The sequence below is a fragment of the Musa acuminata genome, chromosome BXJ2-8, assembly GCF_036884655.1.
Source record: "Musa acuminata AAA Group cultivar baxijiao chromosome BXJ2-8, Cavendish_Baxijiao_AAA, whole genome shotgun sequence".
Taxonomy (NCBI): domain Eukaryota; kingdom Viridiplantae; phylum Streptophyta; class Magnoliopsida; order Zingiberales; family Musaceae; genus Musa; species Musa acuminata.
This window is the reverse complement of record NC_088345.1, coordinates 44,809,652-44,824,509: the sequence shown is the minus strand read 5'-3', so window position 1 is coordinate 44,824,509 and position 14,858 is coordinate 44,809,652. Positions and strand designations below refer to the sequence as shown.

The window sequence follows — 14,858 nt, the reverse complement described above, 5'->3', positions numbered from 1 at the left end:
CGACGTAGTTATGGTCAACCAAGTCAACATTTCTAACACTGGGTCTTGATCCCGATTCGGGACGCCATATTGTCACGACCTTAGCTGGAATTGCCTAAAGCGTGAGGCACCCTTGCGGCCAAAGACGCGAACTTAGCTTGCGTTGCCTAAGTCGCGCTTCACCCTTGGGGCAAGGACGTGAACTTAGCTTGCGTTGCCTAAGTCGCGCTTCGCCCTTGCGATCTTGCTCCGCAAGGATCAGCCCACTTTGTAACCTCTCGCAGGTCCCTAAGGACCTGTAAAAGAGAAAGAAGTTAGTTCGAAAGAACGAGCAACGGACAAGTCCCGAAGTCTCGCGGAAAGGGAAGCTTTACAAGCAATTCGTCGAACACCTTGTGTGCACAAGAGAAAAGAGGGAGAGGGAGAAAAACAAGGCTTTCAAGGATGAACAAACAGTTGCAAGCCCACAAACAGCCGCTCACCTGGTCCCGGGCGCAAAACCAAGTTCCCGTAAAGGTCACGTGCGAACTTGCGAAAGAGTATTCAACGCCCGGTATATAACCGAAGCCCCATCCAGCCATGTGCCACCCGGGGGGTTCTTAGGGTCTGAGCTGGCTGACGTTTTGTGAGCGGAGGCAGTTCTTCCCTCACCTCCCGCGGCATGCGAAAACGAGGCTGATTTGGGCTGTTTTGGGGCTGTTTTGCTCGGTTCGGTGAGCGGTCGCTTTGCAACGCTGCAGCTTGTTCGAACTTACATATTTACAAGCAAAATGACCCAAAACTAAGAGAAAACATGCTGCCAAGCAGCTGTACATGCAGGTGCGAGCGACGAACGGTTCGTTGAACAGAGTTGTTGCGGGTGCGCGACGACCGTTCGTGACAATATGGGCAATCCATATATACGTGATGTATGTGCACGCACTTTGTTGCGAGAGTGGGCAGGGAGTCGAGGGTGACGGTCGGCATGGGGAAGATACGGTGGGGGGAGCTGGAGGACGACGCGGGGGATCTGGACTTCCTCCCTCAGCCGCTGGTGGTCGTAGGGCCCGACGAGAACGGAGCGAAGAATGTGATCGAGTACCGGTTCGACGACGAGGGCAACAAGGTGCGCGTCACCACCACCACCCGCGTCCGCAAGCTCACCGGCGCCCGACTAAGCAAGCGCGCCATCGAGCGCCGGTCCTGGCCCAAGTTTGGCGACGCCGAATACGAGGACGCCGGCGCTCGCTTCACCATGGTCTCCACCGAGGAGATCCTCCTCGAGCGCCCCCGAGTCGCTGGTTCGATCCTTTACTTCCTTCTTCTCTTCTCTATAATCGCTCTGGGACTCCTCGTTTTAGGGTTTTGATTTAATTAATTTGAACCGATCACTTCGAGTCAGATCGGTTTTGTTTGCCCTAATTTTTCTTACCGAAGAAGAGAAGAAGATCAGTGGTGAGTCAATCTGCCATATATGTTTTTTCGTTGGAATATATCTGTGCTGCAAAGGGAGTTTGCTATTTCCTGGATCCATGGTGGAAATCCATATCTTTTCGGCTCTGAGTGGGGGAACATTTGACATGATATCAATATGGAAGGTAAATGAGGAGAAATAAGTTATCTACCTAGAAAAAAGTTAGTAGGAATAGTGAGTTGGAAGAGAAAACACATTTGGGTCATTGAGAGGTATTTTTTTTGTGTGCGTGAAGATGAGTGCCATAGCTGCCATTGTGCAAATCCCATCTCAAGATCGATTTGTTGTTGCGAGTTCTATCTCACTAAGTCTCATAAATTGGAGACTATGATTTGAGTGCTTTTCAACGAGGTCAACAAACCAATCCTGATGGACACTGAAACGCAATGATTCATGTACACTCCCAGATTGGATGAAGAATCACTTTAGTTGCTTGATTGATGTTAGTTGATAGTGTAGGATTGGCCATCATGGTAGAACATGGTGGCTACGGACTATGATGATGCATGCATGACTTTGATGCCAAACTAAATTGATGCAAGCATGGCAGAAAGAACAATTATTGTCTAGAATAATGGGATGAAGGAGGCAGAAGGCTTCGAAGCAATACAATTATCATAAAGTAGATAGGCTACAACTACCATCCAGCTATAAGAGAGAGAGACAGCATAAATAAATTTGATTGGGAAGACAGAGGTTATAATCGAGATGGATAAGAGAAATAACCAAAACCACACAGCCTCAAAGATAACTCAAATATTTTTATTGACTTAAAAATTAACACTTTATGCATAAAACACTTATCTATAATGAAGTTTACATAACTTCTAAGATAACTAAAAAGGAAAAAAAATTAAATTATAATAAATCTTATCAAATTGAGAGTCCCTCTAAAGCCTAAGAACCTCTAGATATAGTGTGCTTGGACAAGAATATCTAAAAGTGTAACTCGGCACGACGCTAAAGAAATCTAACTAAACTAGATTCAATTTTGGAGTGATGGTCTCACTACAAAACTCGATTGAATGACTAGAAAGTTTTATGTTTTTGCCTTCATGTATTATAGAGTACATGTTTAAATTACTTTATATTAATGTCATGGAAGATGATTACTGAGCACAATTACTGGATAAATTATCTTGAGAAAGTCGGTGAACATTATGATTATGAGAAGACATTACTAATCTTGTTAACTTTGATGTATTCTAGAATACATGTTTAAATCACCTTTTATTAATGTCAAGACGATATTGATGTTATTAAAGATATATATAATAATGTAGCTACTAGTATTAGAACTAGAGAGAATGTATCTAATTAGTTTCCTATTAGCATATGATTACATCAAGGATCCACATTAATTCCCTATCTTTTCACATAAATAATAGATGAACTTATTAATCGCTTACATGATAGATCACTCCTCCCTGGTATATGTTATTTGTTTATGATATTATCTTAGCTGATGAGATCCTAAGTGAAATTAATTAAAAACTTGAGCTATAGAGACAAACCTTGAATACTAAATGTTTCATATTAAGTAAGATTAAAACTGAATATATAAAATATAATTTTAGTGATTCTAGAAATGGACAAGAGAATATATTTAAATTGGATGGACAAGAAATTCATTTAAGGAAAAGCTTTAGGTATCCTGGATTAATTATTCAACAAGATGAAGAGATTGATGAAGATATTATTGAAAAAAAATATGATAGTTAAAAATAACGAGTGGCATCAAGAGTCTTGTGTGATTATCGAATACCTTTGAGATTAAAAAAGAAAATATAAGATAGTTGTGAGACCAACAATGCTTTGTATATTTGAGTGTTGGACAGTTAAGAGAAAACATATACAAAAAGTTTGTGTTGTCGAGAAGAAAATGTTGATATGAATATTTTTATTCATGAACAAGGTATCTTTTCGGTAGGGAATAAAATGAGAGAAAATCATTTAAGATGGTATGGGCATGTCCTGAGGAGACTTCCGGATACGGTAGTTAGAAAAAAAATAAAATAATTAATGTTAATGATATGAGAAAAGGCAGAGGAAGACTTAAAAGGACCTTAATAGAAACTATAAATAAAGATATAAATACTCTGAACTTAACTAAATATATGACTTTTTACATTTGTCAATGGTAGCAAAAGATCCTTGTAGCTAGTTTCAAGTTGTTGGGACTTATGGTTTTGTTGTTATTGTTGTTGTATTAATGTCAAGACAGGAAATTATCTTTGAAAAGTTGGTGTTGTCGTTACTAGTCCTGTTGACTTTGATTATGGGACTTTGCCCTTTACTGATTAAAGATAAAGATGGGATAGATTATGCTTGAAGAGTTGGCTACTTTTGGCATGGTGAATGCATTTTATTAGCAGTCTTGTTGATTTTATTGAAGCGCCGTTGAAATTCTAATGATTGAGCACAACATGGGATAACTTGTGTCAAGAAAGTTTGTTATTCTTATGATTATGAGAAGTACACACGATACTCTTTAAGTTATTCATATTTCAGCAAAGGTCTTTACCTAATCTTTCAGTACCATGAGAGAGCTCATTGATATTAAATATAACACAACTTTGCTGCATATCTTTGGCAAGTACATGCACAATCGAGGTGTACACTTGTAGTGGATTGCACAAATTGGTTGTCTCAGGCAGGTAAAAGAGTGTTTTTTGGGATGTATGATGATCGAAAGTATATTTGTTCTTCATAATTCAACTAGGGCTTGTTACTGGAGGCGACAAGGTAATGCATGTTAAGGTGTGAGGGTGTCTCAGGATCATATGATCTCCATCTCTGTTATCGAAAGGGAATGTCATTCATATATCATACTAATGTTCTTTACTTTTTCCTTTTCCCGAATAAAATAGGTCACTTGGTGATGTTTGCATCCCAGTAGTTTTCTGTTATTTGAGGTTGATGCTGTAGACTCTCAAAGCAGCATATATCTTATCTTTGGTGTTATGCTTATTTAAGTTCATGAGCTGCATCCTCTGCGAGATCATCATAAACAAATGATACTGAATTGATAACTTCAGGAAAATAAAGTTCTTATTAAATAAATGTAGTAAAATTTATTTATTGTGCCTTAGTAAAAGAAGTGTTAACTTGATTTTGTATTATATATATGGACACATATTATTTGATAGGCAAACAATCAAAGTTTCTTTTGAATCTAATTTCTCATTCCTGTTTTCCTTCTAGTTATATCTTGCTACCGCATAATATCCATCAATCCCAAATGTTTAATAGGCAGCAAAGCAGAGGAGCCAAAGGTGGCTGAGGATCCATTGGCTGCTGTGAGCAAAGCAGGCGCTGTCCTCATGGTCTGCCGGACTTGTGGTAAGAAGGGTGATCACTGGACAGCGAAGTGTCCTTACAAGGATCTCACTCCACCAACAGAGAGCTTAATCGACAACCCCCCAGGTGCCGAAACTGCAGCTTCACAATCCGGCACCGGAAAGAGTACCTACGTGCCCCCTAGTATGAGAGCAGGTGCAGTGAGGAGTGGGACTGAGATGAAGCACCGCAACGACGAGAACTCTGTCCGCATCACCAACCTATCAGAGGACACCCGAGAGCCTGACCTGTTGGAGCTTGTTGATGCTTTTGGCCCCATTGCTCGTATCTATGTCGCTATGGATCAGAAGACTGGAGTCAGTCGTGGCTTTGGTTTCGTCAACTTCTTCAACAGGGAAGATGCAGAGAGAGCTATCAACAAGCTTAATGGCTATGGCTACGACAACCTTATCCTTCGTGTTGAATGGGCTACTCCAAGGCCCAACTGAGTTTGTGCTATCTGCAAGTAATGTTGTATGGTTCAGATGGGAAGCCGTTTTCATTCTCATCCCTTTTAATCTTGATTTTGTTGCTTAATTTTTTTACCAGAATTCACACAACTTCTAAGGTGATGATAATAAACACAATTTACATTGGATTGGATAATGCTTGCTGTTATTGGAAGTGTCTTCTTTCTGTGTTCTCTCTGTTATAATTAGTGTTTTAAGAGAGTCCTCCAAGTCCTAAGATCAGCATTGCTGCTGTAGACTAAATATAAGAACATCTATAAACAATGCAGCAGCTCTACGTTGATGTTCCTTTATTATATATGCCAAGCATAATAACTTCACAAAGTCCTTCAGCTCAGGGAAGGACTCTCAAATTCTCCGGGGACCGGAGAGATGTTGGGTTCAGGTGGCATTTGGGATTGCAAGGAGGGCAGTGAGCATGGCACCGTTTTTAGGTGAGCCAACACGGTCACTCAGGGACTGGCTGGGACAGGGAGCAGTAGCAACCACATCCCTCGTAGCAATCATCCTTTGGCACACATGGTATGATCACAATCTTACTCTATCATCTAGCATGTTCTGCCGACCTGCCAACAAGCAATGAATCCATTTTTGCATATATCAGAAGGCATGCACAAACATCTGTCAGTCTATTTTCCTCTTGAGTTCTCCTTCCAGCATAAGAGATACAAGGAGAACAAAAGGAAGAAGAGGAGGTTAAACGCATAATCAAATACTGAAACAATGCTGATTTGCACCGAGCAGCAATTACTGGGAAACCAAACAGGAAGAAAACAAGCTTGAGGTGCACGTTCTTCGCACTTCCGCGGAAGGAGAAGAAGGTCACAAGCCAATGAAAACAAGTATCAGCTTATACAGTCGATACAAATATCCTTTCTGTCATGTCACCCACCATTCGACTCACGTTTTAGATGTGTTCTACGAGTTCATTTGGGTTAAGCAAACACCGTTATTAATAATTCTTACGTTTGGAGCTGTTGTGGATATGCAACAGTTTAGTCCCACATCGGTGGGTTTGGGACAGGTAATGCAGGGGGAGGTGCTTAAAAGGCGGTCCTCGCTACCTTTGAATCATACTTACCTGGACGGGGTCGATGGGCGATCAACCAGGTTCATGGCCTAGGCCAGTGGCCTCCATTGCACGTGGGAGGTGCACTGGCTTACCATCTCCCCAAGTGGGAGAGTGGACGTCATAATTTGTGGCAGAGGGGGTACGCGTACGCGCGGCCCCCACCCAATTCTAGTGTCTATTAAACGTTGGTCCAGTAAATCGTAGGAATGGCTGCTCATAATACTGCATGCGGTATGGAAAGATTGGGTCAAGTCGATTGCAAAAGCTAATCTTTTCAGAGCAGTTGATGTAGGGTTGGCCAAAGGACAACGCGAAGACATTACTTGCGTGCAATTCGTCAAGCAGCTCTGCGACCGTATGATTTGATTTGTTCTTCAGAGAAAGCCATGAGTCTCTCTCGCCCTCGTTTCCCTTCCCTCGCCATCGCTAGCCTACTGCAGCTTTCTATCGAAAGGTTCTTCTCTTTCGGTGGAGGCAGACGAGGCTTTCACATGCGGCTTCTACGAGGTCGGCTCCAACGCCTTCGCCTTCTCCATCTGCTTCTCCGGCTCGTCGGCAAAGACCACAGTTTGGATCGCGAACCGAGACCGCCCCGTCGATGGCCGTGTCTCGACACTCACCCTGCGGAAGGATGGAAGCCTGGTGGTGACGGACGCCGACGACGCGGTCGCGTGGAGCACCAACACCAGCTCGACTCCGGCCGATCGCGCAGAGCTTCTGAACTCGGGGAACCTCGCCGTGAAGGACGACCGAGGGCACGTTCTCTGGCGGAGCTTCGACTCTCCTACCGACACTCTTCTTCCAGCGCAACCGATCACCGAGACCACTAGCTTGGTGTCTGCTGCTGCTAGAGGATCAGTGGCTTCAGGCTGCTACAACCTTTACTTCGACAATGATAACGTGCTGAAGCAGATGTATAATGGCCCCGAGATCTCCAGCATATACTGGCCTATTCCTGATAACAACGTGTGGGCAAACGGTAGAACGAGCTTCAAAAGCAGCAGGTTTGGCGTCTTGGATGCGAAGGGGGGAATTCACTGCAAGCGACAGATTGGTTTTGAGAGCCTCCGATATGGGTGGTGGGATTCCAAGAAGATTAACCTTGGACTATGATGGAAAATCTGAGGTTGTACTGCCTAAATAGTTTTGACGGGATTGTGATCAGTGACATGGGAACGCCATCTGCATGTCTCTGCAATCGAAAGTAGTGTGCTACTGTCCTCCAGGTTACAACATGGCGGATCCAAAGAGACGGGAGCTAAGGTTGCAAGCGAGACTAATAGGAGTAATATTATTAGTTACTCATTATCCTACACATAACTTTGTCACCCCCCCATTTGTCTATCCACCTAAGACATGCAAATTACTTTACGAAAGTAAATTGTAAGTTATCCCCTCCTATAAAATGAAAAGGAGATTGTTAAAGACGATTAAAGACTGTCTTCCTATAAAATATTTTATGAAATATTTTATCATTTTACGATCGGGTATAAGTTTTCATCTTTAATAAAATGATGGGAGATTACTTTTTAACCATTCGGGTCAATTCTCATCTATCTCAAGTGGCACCTCAGAAACTCGAGGTTTTCATCTCGGAGGCACCTTAAACAATCTTGTTCAATTGCTACTAACATCGGCACCCACCGATGTTCCCCAACTCAACATAGTACCAACATCCCAAGAGCGCCCTACTAATCATAAGTATCATGCAAGCCAATCACGTCCATGTGAGTGATGGAACGTGTGACATGACACGTACTCCTTTTGCTTATTATATTATTTAATATTTTAATATATATATATATATATATATATATATATATATATATATATATATATATATATATATATATATATATATATATATATATATATATATATATGAAATGAGAATTGGATCATGATGAGATCATGATAATGAGATCGATTCGTCTTTAAACACAAATCCTAAATAATCTCCGTCATAGGTTCCTCAAGAGGGATATCGAGATAACCATACAGATTGATGTACTATATACTTATCTATATACTTATCTATATGATGGAGGCAGTTGGCCTCAAAGCTACTCGTCTAGAGAGACTAGGGATATAGTCCAAGTGCTTATTGGAGAATGAGTTCACTAATTGATTTGCTCACGAAATGCTTGATTGTTGATGATACTTTATTGTCAGACAATGATTCCATAGTCCTAATGGTATATTTCATCCTTAGACTTGAGACACTAAGGATGTCTTGTATGAATACTCCCCTCTTTGATACAAGACTTATAGGCCTGAAAGTTTCAAATCTAGCACAACTAGTCATCGGGAGTAGTAGCTAACCTTACGAGGGCTATTGAGCGTCAATAGAGGATCATCTGCTCTCGGTGTTATAAAAGGAATATCTCATGTGTTCTTGCTTAAACAAATTCCTAGCTAGGATCATTCGAATTGAGAGAAAAAATTTCTCCGTGAGAATTCGATTAGAGCGAGACTCAAGTATAAACTCTATGGGCCTAACAGCATCATGCTCGGTATACGGTCTCTAGGGTATTAGATGGTTGAGGGATTATAGAAACATGGTAACTGAGGACAAACAAATCCAATGAATTGGATTCCCCTATATCGTTTGGGGACTACGATGTAGTGGCCTAGTACATCCGTAATCGATGAGTCGAGTGAATTATTATAGAGATAATAATTCACTGAGCCAGAAGGAGTTCTGACATGTATGACTCATGACCAGCTTGATATTGGGCCTAGAGGGCCACACATATATGATAGGTGTTGCGACGAATAGATGTTCAAATATAAGATATCTGTTGGAGCCTATATCTTATTAGATATTCAATAAGTCCCTGAATTATTGGATCCTATGGATATGATTCAATAAGAGCCAATGATAGATTGTTGGTAGAGATCTACTAATCTAAGAGGCATATGTAGTTGGATGGAGATTTAGTACCAAATATGAAAGGATTTGTTAGGGTAAGTTGATATGAGGCCTCTATAAATACGAGAAAACCAAAGAGCTATGAGCTAGGTTTTTTTTTGTTGTCACATCCTATTCTCCTCTCTCCCTTTTCTCCTCGTACTGTAACCCATATTTGGGGCGTGTGGACTACAAGAAAGGGCAGCCCTTTCTTGATTGCGTGGTGCGCACTAGGAAGAGATTTAGACAGCGATTTGAGGAGCGTCTTTATAGCCCCTACCTTGTGGATCACCACTAAAGAGGAGGACAGTTGAACTCCTTCATCTTCTCTCATAGATCTATAGGTTTTGAGGGATATACGATCTCTCTAGGTAATACATCTTTCTTATATATATAGTGTTTCAGTTTTGTTGGTTTTTGTGCATCAATCTTTGCATAATTATGAAATATTATTTTGCTATAGGAATTCAAGGATTTTATTTTATGTTCTTCCGCTGCACATGTGATGTCATCTCAGATTTCTCAACATACCTGAGACTTGTTGAACTAATGGCTAAGGAGGCACTTAGCTCCCAACAATAGAATTCAATGAACTGCACCACCACTTTGCCTTACCTAAATATAAGCCTAAGTTAACGAACTCAATGGATGATTTCCTACGAATTCAACTATAGTAAATGTATCGATGTTTGGAGGAGATGTGACAAGAGCTCCAATAGTCAAAGAGGGAAGTGCTTGTCGACCCTACCTAGAGTTGATTGTCATTTACTAAAAAAAAATCCAAAAGGAATTGATTCCAACAAACATTCCTTGGAGGTATTTGATAGTAGTGTTGACTTGATAGAAGACACTATAGCTTTCCAAGCTCAAATATCGTTGTATGACACTTCGAATATTCTAATGTGTCGCACCTTTTCAACCAAGTTAAGAGGCCCAACACAAGAATGGTACATCCGCTTGAAACCACTTTTCATTATTTCTTTTATACAACTTGTAAGGGTGTTCAAACTTTACTTCCTCAGGAATGTGCGCCCATGACCTTTAGTGGCAACACTCCTTGGACTCAAGCATGGGGAGGAAGAAAATGCTCGAAAACTTCGTCGCTTGATTCACCAGCGAGATCTGAGTCATTGTAGATGCTCATTCGTCACTCATAATATAAACCTTCATGATGGAGGCTCTAGCTCTCTTGCCTTTTTTTTTTATCGTTGATAGTGAGACCACTGATGATTGTGCCTAAGGCATTTTAAAAGGTCCATTAATATATTATTGTCGAGACAATGGTCTCGAGCAAGCATGAGGAATCATGCAAAAGGTCGAAATATGAGTGGCCATAATCAACCTTAACCTTGAGGTCATCATGGTGGAGAAGAAATGAATGATTTGAGTCACCTCGTCCAAAGTCCGAGCTGACCCCCTGAATATAACTAGAATTAAAGTTTTTCTATAAATAAAAGAAAAATACTCTTAAAAGACCCCCACCTTATGAAGACCCTACTGACAAAAAGAGATAAGTCTAAGTACTATTAATTCCACTAGAATTATGGTCACGACATGAAAGATTATTGTATCTTAAAAGAGCAAATTGAAAAGCTCATACAGTGAGGGCACCTTGAGCGATTTATTCGAAAGCACTGAAAACCCTCACTCCTACCTCAAGTGCTGATAGAGTGGCAGATTAATGTCATCATCGATGGAACTACCTCAGGGCAAGAGGATAGCTCCTCGGGTCGTAAGGCTTATGCTTGTGGATGAAGGATGACTTAGAAATAACTTTTAATGAGAAAGAGATGGAGTACCTTAACCCAAATTAGGATAATGCCTTAGTAGTTTCAATAAGGATAATCAATGCTTAGGTGAAGAGGGTCATAATTAACGTAGGTAGCTTTGTTAATATTATCTACTTTGATGTTTTCTAAAAACTCGAGTTATCAACTAACGACCTTACCCTTATGACTTCTTCACTAAAGGGGTTCACTAGCAACTCTATCTCGCCTCTTGAGATTATGAACCTATATGTCACATTTGGAGATAAGCCTTGCTCCAAAATAATACTGGATAAGTTCATGGTGACAAATATTTTCTCGGTATACAATATGATCAAAGGCTGACTCACATTAAACAGACTGTGGGTAGTGGTGTCAACCTATCATATGATGATAAGTTCTTCAATCCCGAATTTTGATGATGAAATTAATTGATGAATATATGAACTAATGATCCTAATATAAGTTTCCGACGAGAGTTAACATTAGAGAGTTAAAAAGCAACCCAAGGGTGTCACACTAGTGCTCCATGATGGTAGCCTCCCTATCGAAGAGAACTTAACCCAAAGTGCCACCTATGGACTCCTAAGACTTCAGTGAGTCCATTCCACATCTTGACCCAGTAGAGCTACTAATTGAAGCACTTCATAAAGAAAGACCAATGCAACTTATCAATTTCCTTCGAGAGAACGCCGAGGTGTTTGAATGGTCATTGAGAGACATGTTAAGAGTCAACTCCAACATAACTCAATATCATCTGAATATTTCTTTGCAAGTTTACAAGTTTGCCTAACTGCATGCCTAATGAAATAAAGACTTTGCATGTTTGCTCCTAACTGCAAGCAAGCAATTAATGATGAAGATAGATAAGTTATTAAGAACAAAATTTATTGCTAAGATATAATACCCTTAATGGCTCACCAACCTTATACTCATTAAAAAATCTAATAAAAATTGGAGGATGTGTATTGATTATATCGATCTCAACAAAACATACCCGAAGGATAACTATCCCATTCCTCGGATTGATTTGTTGATTGATGCTACCTCGGGTCATGAGCTCCTTATCTTCATGGATGCATTCTTAGGGTATAATCAAATCAAAATAGCACTAAAGAATCAAGAACATACATCTTTTATCACGAATCGAGACATATATTGCTACAAAGTCATGCCCTTTAGGTTAAAAAATGCAAGAACATCATATCAAAGGATGGTGAACAAGATGTTTAGGCATCAGATCGAGAGAAATATTGAAGCTTATGTGGATGACATGATAGTGAAAAGCAGGATGGTCGACGCACATATGGTGGATTTGGCTAAGACATTTTAAGTTCTGAAAAAGATTAATGTGCACCTCAATCCAACCAAGTGCATCTTCAAAATCAACTCAGAAAAGTTTCTTGGGTTCATTATGCATCGAAGAAGAATAGACGCAAACCATGAGAAGACAGGCCATATTAGAGATGCACCCATATTAATCAATAAGGAAAGTATAATAGTTAATATGTCATATTACAGCGCTCAACCGATTCTCATCCGAATCTGACGATATATGTCTACCCTTCTTTCTAGCACTAAAGAAAATGAATGTTTTCCTGTAGACTAAGGAGTTCCAAAAGTCATTTGAAAAGTTGATGGACCTCCTCATCCCGTTGTTGTAGCTTACTTTCTCTATCTTAAGCAGAACTCTAAGCCTCTATCTCGTTGCCACTGACCTAACTATAAGCTCGATATTTGTACGGGATGATGCAAGAGTTCAAAACCACATCTACTATGTTAATTATATTTTGAGTGAATAAGGAACGATACCACCCTTAACGAGAGGCTCGCACTTACGCTAATCTTGATGACTAGGAAGCTCCACCCATATTTTTAAGCGCATGTTGTATAGGTGGTCACCGCCAACTGTAATATCTCTCATTTTAAAAATTATTAATTAAGATTTATTTATAAATCGAAGGACCTATATGTAAATATAAAAATTTTAAGGACTAAACTGTTAAGTTACAAAAAAAAAAACCGAAAATTTCGGTTTTATCCCATCGCGTCCCACGCTCTTTGCTTCTGGAGAAAAGAGCGGTGGGGGCGTGGGGAGAGGAAGAGAGGAAGAAGAGGGAGAAGAGAAGAAAAGAAGAAGAAGAATAGAGGGAAGAGGGAGAGGAAAGAGAGATAGCTGCAGCAGCTAGGGCTGCAGCACCTCTGTTTCGTGTAGGAGGAAACAGAGGAGTTCATGTGTGGGGCGTCGGGGAGGAGAAGGGAAGAAGAGGAGAAGAAAAGAAGCAGAGGAAGAGAAGCAGAAGAAGAAGAGGAGAAGAAGAAAAAAGAAGAAGAGGGAAAAGAAGAGAGGAGGAAGAAGAGGGAGAAGAGAAGAATAGAAGAAGAAAAAAAATGAGAGGGAAGTGGGAGAGGAGCGAGAGGTGGCAGCAGCTAGGGCTGCAACACCTCTGTTTCCTGCAGGCGGAAACAGAGGAGACGAGGTGTGGGGCGTTGGGGAGGAGAAAGGAAGAAGAAGAGAAGAAGAAAAGAAGAAGAAGAGGGAAAAGAAGAGAGGAGGAAGAAGAGGGAGAAGAGAAGAATAGAAGAAGAAGAAAAAGAGAGGGAAGTGGGAGTGGGAGTGGAGCGAGAGATGGCAGCAGCTAGGGCTGCAGCACCTCTGTTTCCGCAGGCGGAAACAGAGGAGAAGAAGAAGAGGTGCGTTGGGGCGTTGGGGAGGAGAAGAAGAAGAAGAGGAAAAAGAAGAAGAGAAAAAGAAAAGAAAAGAAGGATGGCTGCGGCATGGACTGCAGTGAGAAGGTGTGGGGTGTCGGGTAGGAGAAGGGAAGAAGAGGAGAAGAAGAAGGAGAAGAAGGAGAAGAAGAAGAAGAGGAAGAGAAGAAGTAGAAGCGGGTGAAGTGGCAGCACTTCTGTTTTCTGCAGGAGGAAATAGAGGATAGGAGGTGCTGTGCGTCGGGGAGAAGAAGGGGAGGAAGGAGAAGAATAGAAGAAGAAGAAAGGAAGGAGAAGGAAGAGGGGAAGGGAAAGAAGTAGCAGCGGCTGCGGCTGTGGCAGCTGCAGCTGTGGCAGGGAAAGAGGGAGAGGAAGGAAGAAGGGAAGGAGAGGAAGAAGAGAAGGGGAAGAAGGGGCTGCGGCTGCGGCGATGACAGCTGCAGTTGGAAGAGAAGAAGGAGAGGAAGATGAGCAGGGGAGGAAGAAGAGGAAGATGAGGCTGCGACTGCAGCAGTGCAGCTGGGAAAGAAGAGAAGGAAAGGAAGAAGAAGAGAAAGGAAAGGGAAAAAAAAAAAAAAGGGCTGTGGCGGTGATTGCGGCTGCGGTGGTGGCGGCTGCGTCTGCGGCAGGGAAAGAAAAAAAAAATAGGAATGAGAGAAGTGAGGAAGGAAGTAGTGTAGTGGAATGGAAGGGCTGCGGTTGTGACACCAGTTGCGGTCGTGATTATGACTGTGGTAGTGGCAACGGCGATGATTACGACAGTTGTGTTTGAAAAAGAAAACGGAGGAATGAGAGTAAGAGAGAGCAGGTGACTATACCTCTATGTTCTGCATGAGCTACAGTTGTGGAGGAAAAAGAAAAGACATATGTAGAAAACAAAACAGGGAAAGGAGAAAAGTAGAAAAAGAATTGGAACGTACACCTTCTTCGAATCTTTGGATCAAAACCTTCAAAAGACAAGTTTTCTAAACGTTTTTCTTGTAATTGTTCTAATTTTTCTTATTATAAGTATTATGATTTTCCTCGTGCAAGTGTTCTTATCTTTCCTATTATATTTCCTTTTTGCAAGTGTTATGATCCTTTCTATTGCAAGCTTTCTAATCTTTTCTATTGCAAGTGTTTCGATCATTTGTATTGTAAATGTTTCGATCCTTTCTAT

The 14,858-nt window shown here is 41.1% G+C and overlaps 1 protein-coding gene, 1 non-coding gene and 1 pseudogene across 2 annotated transcripts; all 3 read left to right on the top strand.

Moving 5' to 3' along the window:
* Positions 1 to 899: 899 nt before the first annotated feature.
* On the top strand, positions 900 to 5,377 carry LOC103995462 (uncharacterized). The gene is made up of 2 exons (XM_009416059.3): positions 900 to 1,259; positions 4,685 to 5,377. Exons 1-2 carry the CDS (start codon positions 944 to 946, stop codon positions 5,218 to 5,220), a joined length of 852 nt encoding a protein of 283 aa, XP_009414334.3. The 5' UTR covers positions 900 to 943; the 3' UTR covers positions 5,221 to 5,377.
* A 937-nt stretch (positions 5,378 to 6,314) lies between these two features.
* Positions 6,315 to 6,475, top strand: LOC135621332 (U1 spliceosomal RNA). Its single transcript, XR_010490500.1, has one exon. It is a non-coding gene; the product is annotated as a U1 spliceosomal RNA (small nuclear RNA).
* A 44-nt stretch (positions 6,476 to 6,519) lies between these two features.
* LOC135620412 (putative receptor protein kinase ZmPK1) lies at positions 6,520 to 7,521 on the top strand (annotated as a pseudogene).
* The last annotated feature ends 7,337 nt before the right edge of the window (positions 7,522 to 14,858 follow it).

Excerpts from the sequence above, each read along its gene's own strand:
- LOC103995462 (XM_009416059.3), top strand. The coding sequence starts at position 944 with ATGGGGAAGATACGGTGGGGGGAGCTGGAGGACGACGCGGGGGATCTG. Across the intron at positions 1,260-4,684 it reads CGAGCGCCCCCGAGTCGCTG|GCAGCAAAGCAGAGGAGCCA; the intron begins GTTCGATCCTTT and ends AATGTTTAATAG.